The sequence below is a fragment of the Balaenoptera ricei genome, chromosome X (genome assembly GCF_028023285.1).
Source record: "Balaenoptera ricei isolate mBalRic1 chromosome X, mBalRic1.hap2, whole genome shotgun sequence".
In the NCBI taxonomy this organism is placed as follows: domain Eukaryota; kingdom Metazoa; phylum Chordata; class Mammalia; order Artiodactyla; family Balaenopteridae; genus Balaenoptera; species Balaenoptera ricei.
This window is the reverse complement of record NC_082660.1, coordinates 43,317,151-43,331,287: the sequence shown is the minus strand read 5'-3', so window position 1 is coordinate 43,331,287 and position 14,137 is coordinate 43,317,151. Positions and strand designations below refer to the sequence as shown.

Below are 14,137 nucleotides of genomic sequence, written 5' to 3'. Positions count from 1 at the left end.
AGAATATAAAGGGATCCTGAGACCAGAAGTTTGAGAACCAGTCCACTACGCCAGGGTTTTTTCAACTTAGGCACTATTGACATTTCTCTGTTGTAGGAAGCATTGTAGGATGTTTAGCTGCATCCCTGGCCTCTACCCGCTAGCATCCACCAGTTGGCACAACCAAAAGTGTCTCCAGACGCTGCCAGACGTCCTCTGGGGGTGGGGGAGATTATCTCCTGCTGAGAACCAGTGCACTAGACTACGCCAGCCTTTTCTCTGCTAGGGCTCCCAGCCCTACATGTTGGTGATAACTAAAATTTCCCCCTTTGGCTCTCTACATCTACCTGCCTATTGGCTGTCCCCACTTGACCATATCACAAACTCCCCAAGACAGGCTCACGATTCTGGGTCTGTTTCAGTGATTTCCTTCACTATCACCACCCATACCCACAGGCAAAAACACACCTTGCCTTTCCACACCTCTAGGCCCAGGCACACACAGGTCCAGAATACCCTTTCCCTGCACAATTTCAAACCCCACTACCACCCATACACATGATCTTATGATTTACCTGTTTTCGGTTAACTTCTGCAGGGCAGGGATTGTATATTACTGTGATTCCAGCCTCCAGCTCAGACCTGGCACAGGTGAGGGGGTCACAACTCAGTTGTGCAAACTTTGAGGGAGGAAAGGGAGCAGCCCTTTCACCTGGGGATCCCCAAAGTGGCATTCGAGTTCAGTCTGGCACATGGCAGATAGCTGCTCTTCAGGCCCAGCTGAAGCTTGGCAGATTCTCTGAATTGCCTCTTATTGCCCCTCTGCAAACTCCCCCTCCCCATTTAATTGGTAGCCCGTCCTTCCTACAATCCAACAAGAGGCCTCCCTCCCTAGGCCTAAACTCGATCTCTCCATTTTCCAGAAACCAACATCTGCCCACACCAAGGACCCTACCACTTCCCAGAGCAGTTGGGTGAATTCTAGTCCGGCCTGGCAATCTTGTCCCCTTTTGCAAGGTCTTCGTTTTCCCCACCTCCCTTGCTGCCAGAGGTGGCCATGTCAACTGATTCTAGCCAAAGGATGGCATAAGAAGTCTGCTGAGGAACTTGTGGAAGTTTCAGCCCTGTTACAAGGAAGCGGTCAGGTAGGGAGGGTGATGTTTTCCCTGCTTGCTTTCCCGTCTTTGGGGACATGGCAGCCATCATGGAACTATAAGGCCGCAAGCTATCACCAAGGTGCTTACAGGGACACAGTAGAGGTCCATCGGCCACTGCCACCGCTAGACTTCAGTAACCAGTCACTTAAGCTTGCATCTCCTGTAGCATTTGCCTGGCCCTGCCCACCCCACCTCTTCTGCCTGGAAGTCTATCCTAGGCTTTGCCCAAGATGGTGGACAGGGGCTAGAACTTCCAGGACAGAGGAAATCGAAGCCTCGACTTGAGACCAAGTCCCAGGCTGTGTCTCTTGACCTCTAGCCTCTCACAAACCACTGCATCCTTCCCAGGGTAATCTCATACATGTCCGTGGTTTCCATTACTTCCTAGACACCAGTAATCCAAACATCCAATTCCATCAATGGCCCTACTCCTGAATTTGATCCATGTATTAAAAGGATTCCTCTATCTACTCAGTGGTTCAAAATCTACCCTCCTCTCATATTCCCTCTCCAACTGGCCTTTCTCATGCTCCCAGCCAGACATGTCTTGGTCATACTGGGCCTCTCTGCCTCACCTCCCCAACTCGTTTTACTGGGCCTTCCAAGTGTCTTTCAAACAAACAGCCTCTCTACACCCACCAGTCTACCCTCTATCTGGCTTCCGCATATTCTCAGGTAAATCTAACTCCTCTCTCCGCTTGATCCTTAGCCTATGCTCTATACAGCCTGCCCTGCCTGCTTCAACTCGATGTTCCACCGTTGTGTGCAACCCCTCAGATGCCTTTTTCATAGTCCTGAAGCGTCTCTGGCCCACTCCCAGTGCTCTTCTAGACGATGGGGACCAGGTATGAATTCTCCAAGGTCCCAGTACTCACCGTGGGTTGAGCCCACCCCCACAGGGATTTACAATCAGGTTTTTCACTTTAGACTTTTTAATATTTCATACAGCGATTATGGTGCATTCAGGAACCCACCCCTCCCAAACCCCCCTAGGAAGGCCCCTGCCCTCCCACCCCATTTGAGGGCCCCAGGGTTTAGAGTGAAGGGGAGGTAACCACCCATCTGGAGACTGACCCCAGAGACTGTCCCTGCCCTGCCTCATCTTCCCCAGGGGTTAGGGGGTAACGCCTGGGCACCCCCCCCCCCCATGTGCCCCTCTGTCCCTGCCTGTGCACATATACACACTATGGCTCCTCGCTGAGTTGGTCAGTTCCTGGCAGGGCCCCTACTCAACAGCACCGAGTGGGACGGAGGCAGGAGGGCTGGGCTAGGGAGACCCTGAGAAGGAGGCCCCTGCTATGGGACTGCAGGAGGGAAAGAGTGGGGGCCCCCCACCTCATCCATCTCCCAGAGAGTCTCCAGTAGTCCCCAAGTCCCCCTGCAGCTGGGGATGGCAGGTGGGGGTCGGAAGGCGAGTGGTTGAGGCATGCTTTCCCTTAGCTGACCCCAGGGTCTGGTGATGGTCAGGCTTTTGGATAGGGGTTGTGTCCCTGCCATGGAAAGGCTGGGAGCGGGGCTTCATTGCACAAAATACTGTGGGAGGGCCACACAGTGGGTGGGGCCCAGCCAGCCTGTAGACAGAGATATTGCATTTAAAAAATGAAAACCTCATTTAAAATAATTAAAAAACAACAATGAATGAAACAAACAAAAAGAAAAAGGCCCACACAACATGAGGCAGGTGGGGCAGGCAGGAAAGCAGACAGGGGAGCCTCAGACCCAAGGCATCACCGTGTCTTGTCTGAGTGGAGATCCCCAGCCTGGGCTAGCTCCAGACCCCTGGCTTGCCGTGGGGTAGTGGTCCTGCGGCGGGGGGATGGGGGGGGGGTATAATGGGGAGGGGTATAGGCCTGGCCTCAGTGTGGGAGGCTGGCATGGCCATGCTGTCCGCTGGCAACTACCGAGACAGAAAGAGAGAGACACACACAGACAGACAGACAGACAGACCAGGCGAAGGAGCGATGAGAACTTTGTTAGCACCCAGCAGACAGGCCAATGGGTGGGCCGACAGGCCAATGGTCGGATGTTCAGACAGGCAGCAAGGGACATGTGGGCAGGCGAGCATGAGTCAGGCAGGTAGGCAGGCAGCAAGCAGGGAGGATGATGCAGTTGGGGGCTGCCCTGTGAGGGGTATGGCATCCCTCCAGCTGCTGCCTGCTGGGGCCTCGGTCTGTGGCTTAGAACTCGGTGTCCACCACTCGGAAAGCTGGCCTGCCTGCAGGGGAAAGCAGAGCAGATGGCTGTTGGTGAGCAAGCAGGTAGGTGGACGGGGCAGGGAAGAGGGTGAGGGCCACACGTACCCTTACCTGAGTCAGGCATTGACGAAGACCGAATGCTGGCCTCCTTTTGTAGCTGGATCTCCTTTAGTGCAAATATGGAAGTAGCTGTGGGTGGAGGAGAGACAGGAGTGGAGCATGACCCATGAGGCCACCTAGGACCACCTCCCATGTGGCCCCATCAGGGAAATTAGAAAAAGTTGCCTTTTCTTTGCGAGCCTTGACTTTCATCCGTCAAATAATCCCACACACAAACCAGCTACAACCAGGGAAAATGGAATACAGACTATTACATGACACCAAGAAATCATTAACTTTGTCAAGTGCGACAGTGATATTGCGATTACCACCTGTAAAGTCTAGACAACGGATGGTGTTTGGGATTTGATTGAGATTAATCCAATCAAATTTTAGCGTGATAATGGTATTATTGTTATGCTTAAGAAAATATTTCAGAGATACATGCTGAAATTGTTTATAGATGAATGATGTATCTGGGACTTGATTCAAAATAATCAGAGTGATTATAGATAAAACCAGACTGGCCATGAGTTGATCACTTGTTGGAGTACCTGGGGACTCACCATATTATTTGGTCTAATATATAAATATATCTAACTTTAAAATGTCCATATTAAAAAGTTTTAAAAAGTCAGACATAACAGAACACGCCATGTGACTCCATTTCTGTAGGGTACAAGGACAGGGAAAGCGTATCTATGCTTTAGAAGTCAAACTAGTGGCAACTCTAAGAGGGGATGCCAGGAATAACTGAAGGAGAAAAGAGGGCACTTTAGGGGAGCTTCTCACATCCTATTTCTCGACCTGTATGCCGGTTACACGGGTGTTTAGTTTGTAAAAATTCATTGTGCTATATGCTTATGATCTGTCATTTCTCAGTATCTATTTCACAACATTTACTTTTTTTTTTTTTAAATTTTTATTTATTTATTTATTAATGGCTGTGTTGGGTCTTCGTTTCTGTGTGAGGGCTCTCTCCAGCCGCGGCAAGTGGGGGCCACTCTTCATCGCGGTGCGCGGGCCTCCCACTATCGCGGCCTCTCCCGTTGCGGAGCACAGGCTCCAGACGCGCAGGCTCAGTAATTGTGGCTCACGGGCCTAGTTGCTCCGCGGCATGTGGGATCTTCCCAGACCAGGGCTCGAACCCGTGTCCCCTGCACTGGCAGGCAGACTCTCAACCACTGCGCCAACAGGGAAGCACCCATTTACTTTTTTTTAAAAGGTAAAGTGATGTTCCATCGGTTTTTATGTACGTTTGAAAATTTCCATGAAAGGTAAAAGGAACTGAAAACTAAAAAACTCTTCTGTAATAAACAACACATCACACACGTGAACAAGGGCATACCCCCCACCCCACCCCACCCGAGGTGGCAGAGCCAGAGCCCAACACAACCTGCCCAGCTATCTGCAGCAGTCCTCTTCCCCGAAGCCCCCCACCAGCCGGTCCATTCCCCAGCTCCACTCACTGTCAGGAAGTTTGTGGATCCGTTCCCCCAGACTGAGGAAGAATGGATGTTTCATGGCATCTTCTGCGGAGATCCGATTGCGACCTTCAAACTGAGTGTGTGTGTTGGGATGGGGGAGTATTGACACTTTAAACAAGTAGGCTTCTCTTCCTCCCCGCCCCAGACCCTGCCCCTGTAGCTCCCTGTTTCCCCACACCTGGAATCCGCTAGGCCCCAAGGCTGGCCCAGGAAGATGGTCTCACCTGCAGCAGCTTGGTGAGGAGGTCAGCCCCGTCGCTGTCAAGTCTACCACAAGGACAAGGGGACCTGTTTTAAACTCAGTTTGGGTACTCTGGTCCCTAACACCCACCCACCCACCAGCCTCACCGGGGTGCATGGCTCAGAAGGGCCTCAGCTCGGTACTTGGGGTAGTTGTATGTCTTGAACTCTTCATTGGACAGGATGCCCGGCCATGTCTCCTCAGTTGGGGTTCCTGGCGGGGAAGCGGAGTTATCCTAACCATCTCACAGGGCCTCCCTGCATGTCCCCACAGCTCCTAGGGCTCATGCCTCCTCACCCAAGATGCGGAAGATGAAGTGCAGCTGTTCCTCCACCGTGGAGCCCGGGAAGAGGGGCCGGCCTGTGGCCATCTCATAGAAGATGCAGCCCACACCCCTGGGCAGGGAGGGCACAGTGAATACGGAGGTAGTTGGCCAGTTGGCTGTTGTGACCAAGCCACCCCCCTTCACCGCATGGCCCCTGCCACACTTCGACCTGTCCTCACCACATGTCAATCTGAGTGGAGTAGTCTGTGGACCCGAGCAGGATGTCGGGGGGCCGGTACCACAGTGTTACCACCTCATTGGAGTAGGTCTTCGTTGGAATTGACTTGGCCCGGGCCAGGCCTGGTAGGTGGAGAGAAAGAAGGGGCAGCTGGGATTGAGGAGGTTGCGGGCAGTCTGGGGGAGAATGCAGTTAGGACTGAGGGCATCCTAAGCAAAGCCTGGAGGGGCTGAAGGGGAGGGACTGAGACTAAGTGGTTGTGGGGAAGGGGGAGGCTGGGAGAGTAAGGCTGGGGGATCACTGGGAAGAAGGCAGAGGCCAGGGGTACCAAAGTCGGCCAGCTTGAGCTCTCCTCTCTCATTGATGAGCAGGTTCTGGGGCTTGAGGTCTCGGTGTAGCACCTTCTGCCGGTGGCAGTAGGCCAGGCCACGGAGCAGCTGGAACAGGAACAGCTGGGGACCCAGGAACAGCAGGCAGAGGTCAAAGAGTATCCAGCAGCCTGACCCCCAGCAGGCACTGCTCCCCCTCCCAAAGACAGGCACTGAGCCCAGAGCCTTGTCTCACAAAAGAGGATAGGGTCCCAATGCCCTCCAAGGGCTCCCAGCAAAAAAGCCAAACGGGAAAAGTCTGTTTCTGGGAGATTTGTGGGATGGAGTGGGTGAGTGGGGGGCCCCCTTGTGCCCCTGCTTCCTGCCCCACACCCACTTTCACGTTGTGCATGTTGATGACGTTCCCACAGTCATCCAGGTACTGCTTCAGGTCCTTGTCCTGAGGAAAAAAGAGCAGGTAGAGGAAAGAGGGTCACATCCTGTGGCTCCTGGCCATCTCCCCACCTCCCCCGGGACCCACTGCCACCCAACCTTACCAGGTACTCAAAGACAAGGGTGAGGGACTTCTCTGTGTGAATGATGTCGTGTAGCGTGACGATGTTGGCGTGTTTGAGGTCCTTGAGCAGGGACACTGCAGGAAGCAGGGGGGTGGGACAGGGGAAGAGTCAGGGCCCACCCTCAGAACAGAGGCAAGGAAGAGGACCAGACCGGGTCGAGCCCAGGTGGCTTGGGGTGGTGGCTCACAGCCACCGGCTCTAACCCACCTGATACCAGGAAGAAGGTGTGTCCCCAAGTTCCAGATGTGGAAACTAAGGCTCAGAGAAGAGTACAGAGCAAGAACCTGGGATTGCAGCCCCAGGCTTATGTGACACTAGATTTTCACAACCAGTTTTTGGTTTCTGGAAAGCGCCCTTGATCCAATCCTCAGTACACAGACCTGCAGCTTCGTGTGAAAATGAGTTTGCACACTCAATTACTATGCAATTCAGATTCATTCCATGTGAAATTCTGACTAGAAACTATTGTGTCAAGTAAACTGGTGAGCACTTTCAGGGATATTCTCAGAACCAAAGCAAGCACCCTGCTTTACAATTCACCTGCCTCTTCTCCACACAGGAAGATTCCTGGTTACCCTGATTTATTATCTGGATATGTGGGTGATGGGCACTTTCTCATGAAGCCCAGAACATCAGGAGGGAAGTCCCAGAACCCCTAGTCCCTGTCCTCACTATGGGTGTGTGTGTGCGTGTGTGTGCGTGCACGCGCACACCATGGGGAGAGCCCGGGAAGCCTGGGGCAGATGGGATGGGGCCTGTACCTTCTCGGATGGCGGTGCAGGGTGCCCCCTCTTCGTGTTCCAGTCTGATCTCCTTGAGTGCCACGAGGTTGTCTGTGAGCTTGCTTTTGCCTTTGTAGACGGTGGCATAGGTACCCTGGAATGTGAGAAAGAGTGACAGGAGACGAGCTATGAAGCTGCAGGGAGTTCCCACTGACCCCCAGCCCTACCATGGGCCTCCTGGCTGTCTCTCACCTCTCCCAGCTTGTCCAGCTTGATGTAGGTCTCCAGTTTCCCAAAGCCAATCTCAGACTGTGGGGCAAAGGAGGCAGGCTGAAGTAAGCTCAGGGGAAGGGACTGGGAGGAGGAAGAGGAGGAGACAGGAAGAGAAGATGCTCACCAGGCTGACACGGCGGAGGCGGCGGCTGAGGGGCTTGTCGAAGATGGGGCTATTGAGGGTCAGCTTCTCAAGGTAGCCCTCGGGCAGCCGGATGTCGGCTGGTAGTGATAGGCGCTTGTTGATGTCCTAGCAGGCAAGATGGGGGAGAAACAGGACCATGAGCTCCAACACCCCAGGTCCAACCCTCTTTTCCAGCCCCGCCACTGCCCGGACAGGGGGTTCAGCACCTCAGTGGAGATCTTGCGTGGGGGATGGTTGCGCATGCGCACCCTCACTGGTGACTGCACCTCATCCGAGGACGTGGCTGAAGCCTGGTCACTTTCCCCATCAGACCCCATCTTCAAGTCCTCGTGTACAATCTCTGGTAGTGGGGACAGGGGGAGGGCAGGCCGGGTGGGCTCAAAAGCCCCAGGACAAATCCCCCCACCCTCCCGTAACACATTCCCTCATCACACACGTATGCACATGGCCCCCAGAGCAGCCTGGAGTCCCTCAGGGAGAGGGTGGGAAGGCCCAGGGAGGTTCACACAGGTCAAGACAGGTTGAACTGGGAGGGCAATAGTCACCTAGTGGAGCACCCCGCGTCAGCGGCGAGCTGAAACTGCGGCTGGCCCAGAGCCAGTGGGCAGGCAGCAGCAGAAGTAGCCAAATGCCCTGGGAAGGCAGGCCTAGGGCAGGCAGGTGCCAGGAGGCCTGAGGGGGCCGTCACAGAGCGCAGGAGAAGGGCAGAGGGAGGCTTGGGGCAGCTGTGGCAGGCGGGGCACCCTTCCTCCCCGCTGAGGCCTGGGCACAAAGCCAAGGAAAGGGACACAGATGGACAATAGAGAGAGGGTGTTGAGAGAGGATGGCAGAGATGAGGGAGAAAATGGAGAAAGGGAAATGAAAATAACGCAAGTTTAAGAGGAACTCGGTTGGAAGGCAGCACCCCTGGGACCAGTCTGGGAGTGGGAATGGTCAGTGGACCCACCTGGTGCAGAGCTGAGTGGGCCCCGTCCAGAGCGAGGTTCCCCAGAGGCAGCATGTGTGGGGCCCTCTCCAAGGTCACTGCCGCCGCCACCACCACTCTCATCCAGGCCTATCTGTTCAGGGGCACCATTGGTCTTATCTACACCTCGGCCCCCTCGGAGTGTCATTGACAGCTGCCGTTTGATCTTCTTCATCCGATCCATGGCGACCTGCGCAGGGGATGTGGATGCGAATGGGTCCCACATTAGCATCTGCCTGACACCCATGGGCCCCCTAAAACCCATGACAACCCAGTGAGGTGCACTAACATGAACCTGTGTCAGTGCCCACCCAACCACTGTGGAGTCCTGGGACCACTCAGGATTCCTGGAAACCTGGCATGGATGGAGACCCTTGTCAGTGCCTGCCACCTACGATGACCAGCCCCAGGGCACCCTGCTCCTAAGGAGCCCACCTGGGTACTGAGGCTTGGGTGCCTGGCTGAGGGAAAGGGCCCAACTGGTGGCGTGTTGGCTTCTATGGGGGTACCCTCACTGTGGGAGCAGAGGGCTCCACAGCAGGCATTCTCGGGTGCAGCAGCACTGATGGACCCAGCCATTGGTGTGGCGGGGGGCTCGCCCAGGACGCCGGATCCACTGACACGGCCCCGGGCATGCCCACAGAACGGCATGTTCCACTGGCACCAGCCCACATCACCCCCAACTGCCAAGGCGGAACGCTCCCCGCGACCACAAGGACCCTCCCGCCTCCCCCAGCAGCCATGGTCAAGGTGGCTAGAGGACTACCCCACTGGGCTACCCAGGTGAGGGGTGCAGGGAGAGGGAGGGGGAGTCCTGCCCAGACCCAACCACTGGGTGGGGTTGTGAGGGGATCTAAGTCTACCAGCTGTCCTGAGAGCTGCTGGAAAGGTTCCATCAGGTTGAACCCAGATTTTACCAGATTTTTACAAGCCAAGTCACATTTCTCCTCTACTTGAGAACGTACCACATGTCCCTTATCACCCCAAATAAACGTCTCAGTCCTTAATGTGGCCCACAAGGCCCCCATTCACACCATTACCTCTCTGGCCTCACCGCCCCCTCGTTGCTAGTTGCTGTTCTGCAACCGCACCCAAAAGTCCCACCTCAGGGCCTTTGCAGTGGCTGTTCCTGGTACTTAGAAGACCCTTCCCCTAGATTTCAAAATAGCTCACTCCCTCATCCCCTTCAGGCCATTGCTCAAATATGACCTTTTTCACAGATAACCATGAATAACCCTATTTAAAATTGCAACCATTCTGAGCCCCCTCACCTTGCCAATTACCCCCCCAGCACTTATCACCTCCTCAGAAATGACACCATCTAGTTATTGGTTTCTTTATTCTTTACCGTCTGTCTCCTCACCACCATAACTAGAAGATCAGCTCCGCCAGGGTAGATTTATGTCTGTTTAGGTCACGGCTGTATCCTGAGGACCTGGAACAGTGACTGACACAGAGTAGATGCTCAAAAAGTGCTTATGGCAGAAATTAATGAAGCAGGGGGCTAAGGGCCTAGGACCAACATCTGTCAGGGTGAGCAGGGTGAGTCCCTGCTACTCATGAACAACCCCAGACAAGGTGGCCCAGGGACACTGGTATCAGCAAGAAGATGGGGCTGCTAGAGGGAACGGGGCCACCAAAAGGCTTAGGCCGGCCTTCTTCTGCTTCCTCCTGGGCTCTGGGCCAGCAAGGAGGGGGAAAGACCTGGCCCAGGAACCATCTGGACTCACAGCAGGGCCTAAGATGGCCCTGGGCCCAAGGGAAGTGGAGCTAGACAGGAGGTTGAGGATGAGGCTGGGGCTGGATTCGAAAGAGAGAAGTGGGTCATCTGTTACCTTGAATTCAGGTGCTTACCCTAGCGGTCCCCATACCCCACTTCTGCCTGCCTGAGCTCATCACCCCCAGAAGGGGTAGAGGGGCCAGCCTAGCAGAAAGACCCAGTAAAGAGGATGAAGTCCATCCAAAGAACCCAAGATAACAATAACAAAAAAAATCCTGACCCAGGAGGCTGAACACTGGACCTGAGGCTGAGGAAGGTGAAGCATGGCCAGCCCCCAAAGACTGTTTTCCATACGTCCATATGGCATGGATCCCCAGCCGCTTTGCCTGTTGTGGCAGGGAATGGGGGAGCTGGGGGGACTGTAAGTAGGGCTGAACGGAGGATGAGGAAGGAACCCGAAGGAGCCATGGGTCCATGACCTCTAAGTGGTAACCCCAAGGGCTGGACATATTCCAGAGTTCAGTTTTGGGGGGATTTTAGGAAGATAGGGTACAAAATCTGTGTATCATGCAACGCCCCCAGCAGGGGGACCCTGGACAGGGCCCTGTGAACAGAGACACTTGAACATTAATCTGCAGTAAAACTTTTAAATATCATTTCAGTTTTCTGAGATTTTTAGGTTTTAGAATACTGAAGGAGCAAGAAACTGGATACACAACCCCACTCAGAAAAGGGCACATGTCCGTCTTGACCCCCTGAGGGGATACTTCCATCCTCAGAATACTTCCACACCCAAGAATACTCACCACCTCACATCACACCAACCACTGAGGACACAGTCATCACACTCTACTAACTCCCACAGGAACATACCATCCTCATTCTGTTCAGGCACATCTCATAAGCACACACTGGACTCTCACAGTGTCCTGCTTCCTTCAGTACACACTGGACCCTCTAGAAGGCTTCTCTGCCTTGTAACTGCCAGCGGCACCGCAATTTCCCTATTTATCTCTAACCCCCATCAGCACACAAAGCCTCAACAGAGCACTAAGCTCAGTTAGCACACCACTGGCCCCTCTAAGTTAACTCTTAGCACCACATGCTGCTGCCTGTTATCTTCTCCACAGCACTCACTGTTCCCCCAACATGATTCCGACCCCTATTAACATGCACTTGGGACCCCCTACAGCAGTAGAGGGTAACCCACATTAGCACTCACTGGACCTTCACACTACCCTGAATCCCATGAACACAAAGTGAATCTTGCAGATCCCTGACCTGGTTTTGCCCACACTCAGATCCCTCCACAGCTATGATCATCACTGACACATATTCTGGTCCTCCCACTACCCTGTCCCGCCATATCCCATCAGCACAGGCTGGACCTTCACTTCACCCTGACCCCTATTAGCACACACCGGGCCTCACAGTGCCTCCCCATTACCACACCCTGAACCTGTACTCAGCCCTAGTCCCCAGGGACACACAAACACGCTGTTCTATAATGGCCTGACCCTCATTAGCGCACACAGATCTTCATTCAGCCCAGAACCCCATTAACACACTTCAGCTCTCCATGGCGCTAATCCACTTTAGCACACCTAGACCGTCACACGTTCCTGTCCTTCATTTCTCTTTGTTTCAACTCCTCCACAGCTATAACCCCTGTCGGTTGACAACTGGATCCCTTCACAGCCCTGATCTTCCTTATTGTACACAAGATCCCCTCCACAGCTCTACCCTCCATTAGCACTCCTGGAACCTCAACGCACCTCAGTCCCCCAAGAACACACTGTCTTCACAATGTTCAGACGCTCATTAGTATATTCCAGACCTCATACTGCTCTGATTCTCCCCCCATTGGCACACATTTAAGCGCCTCCATGCCTCTAAATCCACATTAGTAGTCACTAGAACTTCATATATTACCCTGCTCCTTCTTAGGGTGTCCTAGAGTCTCACATCCCTTGACCTCATGGACCCACACACACTGATCTCACACCATCTTGATGCTTAATACACTGAACCTCTTACAGTGCTTAGATACTTCCCTCACCAGCAACCCCCCAACCCCCATACACATATATCCACAACTCTGATACCCATTAGCACAGGCTCAGGTCTTCCACTACTCTGCCCCCATTAGCACATACTGGGCCTCATACTACCCAGACCTTTATTACCATATGCACATACCCTCGAGAGCTATGACCCCCATTAGTACCCTCTCAACACTGGAGTTCTTCCACTACCCTGTCCTCCATGAGCACACTCTGGACCCTCACACCCCGCAGTCCGTCATGGACAAATACACAATATTAACACCATCCTGACCCCCCCCCCCTTACCACACACAGGGCCTCAGAACCCCGATCCTACTGGCACACCTTCTGGTACCTCTACCACCTTATCCCCCCAGTAACACACACGGGGCCTTTCTACAGCTATAACCCCATTTGCATATCTTAGCACTCCTCCGACGTCCTCTCCCTTGTTATACATCCTCAGGTCCCTCCATCGCCCTGCACCGCCCCTCCGTTAGCACACACTGGGCCTCAAAACCTTACACAGCGGTAAGACTTATTACATGCTCCGACCCCTCCACAGCTCAGGCCCCCGTTAGCAAACCTCGAGTCTTTCACCACTCTGCCACCCATTTACACACCCTCTGGTCCTTCGATTACCCTGCTCCCCATTAGCACCCAAAGTACTTCCCATCCCCAGCTCCCAGACCAGGCCCAGGGCGGGGCCAAGGTCAGGGAGGCCCCAAATGACCCCCGGCCCGGCGCATTCTGGGAAACTCGCTGGGGGAGGGGACACATGCCAGCAGTGCAGCCCGGCAACGCCCGGGGTCTGGGTTGGTTCTGCAGGAGGAAGGGCAGCCCCCACCCCATGCCTCGTGGACGCGCTCACCGGCGGGGGCGCGCGAGCAACCTCAACGCCGCGGGGCCGGCGCGGCGGCGCCTGGGGCGGCGGCCCGGGCTGAGGCCGCGCGACCTCCTTCTCCTCCTGTTCGCCGCAGGCGCCCGTCCCAGTAGTCTTCGGCCATGGCTGCTGGGCCCGGGCCGCCGCCGGCTGAGGAGGAGGAGGCGGCGGCGGCGGCGGTGGCTGAGGCGGAGGCGGCGTCCCGCTTAGCCGGCCATGAGCTTGGCCGCTGCGGGCGATGCCCCTGGGCTCGCTGGCGCCGGCTAGAATCCGAGAGCTCACGGCGGCTCGCGGTTCAGAGCCGACTGCTCGCGGAGACGCGGCGGATCCCAGGGCCGAACAGCCAACGGCCCAGCCGCTGCGCGCGCCGCGCTCCGCGCATGCGCACGCACGCGCTGGAAAGGGTGAAGTGGGAAGGAGGGGACTCACCTCGGACTGCATGTACCAAAAGACCCGTCCGCAGCGGGAGGGGGCGCGGCCATTGCGCGCCCACTGGGGAATGTGGCGCCGGCCCTGGAATGGCGCCCGGGGGGAAGTGTAGAGGTTGTTTAGTACTCAGTTCCGATCTTGCTAGAAGTTTGCTAACGCTGAAGTGGGCAGCAGCCAGTGACCAGCGTGCCGGTCACCACTCGGTCCCCCTACTCCGTCTCACTTGGTACATCCCCATGATAGCAAACGGGACTTTTGGAAGGAGGAAAAAGATAAGGCAGTCAGTCCTAGTCCCTTGAGGTGCCTCCGGAGGCAGGGACTTTAAAGGTTCGCGAGAAGATGACTTTTCTAGGAGAAGCGGCCTGGAGAATCACTGGCCTCTACCACCTTAGATAGGACAGAGTCTAGC

The 14,137-nt window shown here is 55.0% G+C and overlaps 1 protein-coding gene across 4 annotated transcripts; it reads right to left on the bottom strand.

Annotated features, from left to right (window-relative positions):
- Window positions 1-3,089: 3,089 nt before the first annotated feature.
- Window positions 3,090-14,121, bottom strand: CDK16 (cyclin dependent kinase 16). Of its 4 annotated transcripts, none has more exons than XM_059911511.1 (16): window positions 13,729-14,121; window positions 8,634-8,841; window positions 7,894-8,027; window positions 7,667-7,792; window positions 7,522-7,578; window positions 7,309-7,423; window positions 6,527-6,621; window positions 6,367-6,429; window positions 5,990-6,113; window positions 5,663-5,783; window positions 5,456-5,553; window positions 5,266-5,371; window positions 5,142-5,184; window positions 4,900-4,990; window positions 3,443-3,520; window positions 3,090-3,351 (listed from the first exon to the last, which is right to left on the bottom strand). In XM_059911511.1, exons 1-16 carry the CDS (start codon window positions 13,738-13,740, stop codon window positions 3,314-3,316), a joined length of 1,509 nt encoding a protein of 502 aa, XP_059767494.1. In that variant the 5' UTR covers window positions 13,741-14,121; the 3' UTR covers window positions 3,090-3,313. The 4 variants fall into 4 exon arrangements, with proteins under 4 accessions (XP_059767494.1, XP_059767495.1, XP_059767493.1 ...); XM_059911512.1 differs by lacking the exon at window positions 13,729-14,121 and adding an exon at window positions 13,288-13,370; XM_059911510.1 differs by lacking the exons at window positions 3,090-3,351; window positions 3,443-3,520; window positions 13,729-14,121 and adding an exon at window positions 4,306-4,614 and having other exon boundaries at window positions 8,634-8,856.
- Window positions 14,122-14,137: the final 16 nt, after the last annotated feature.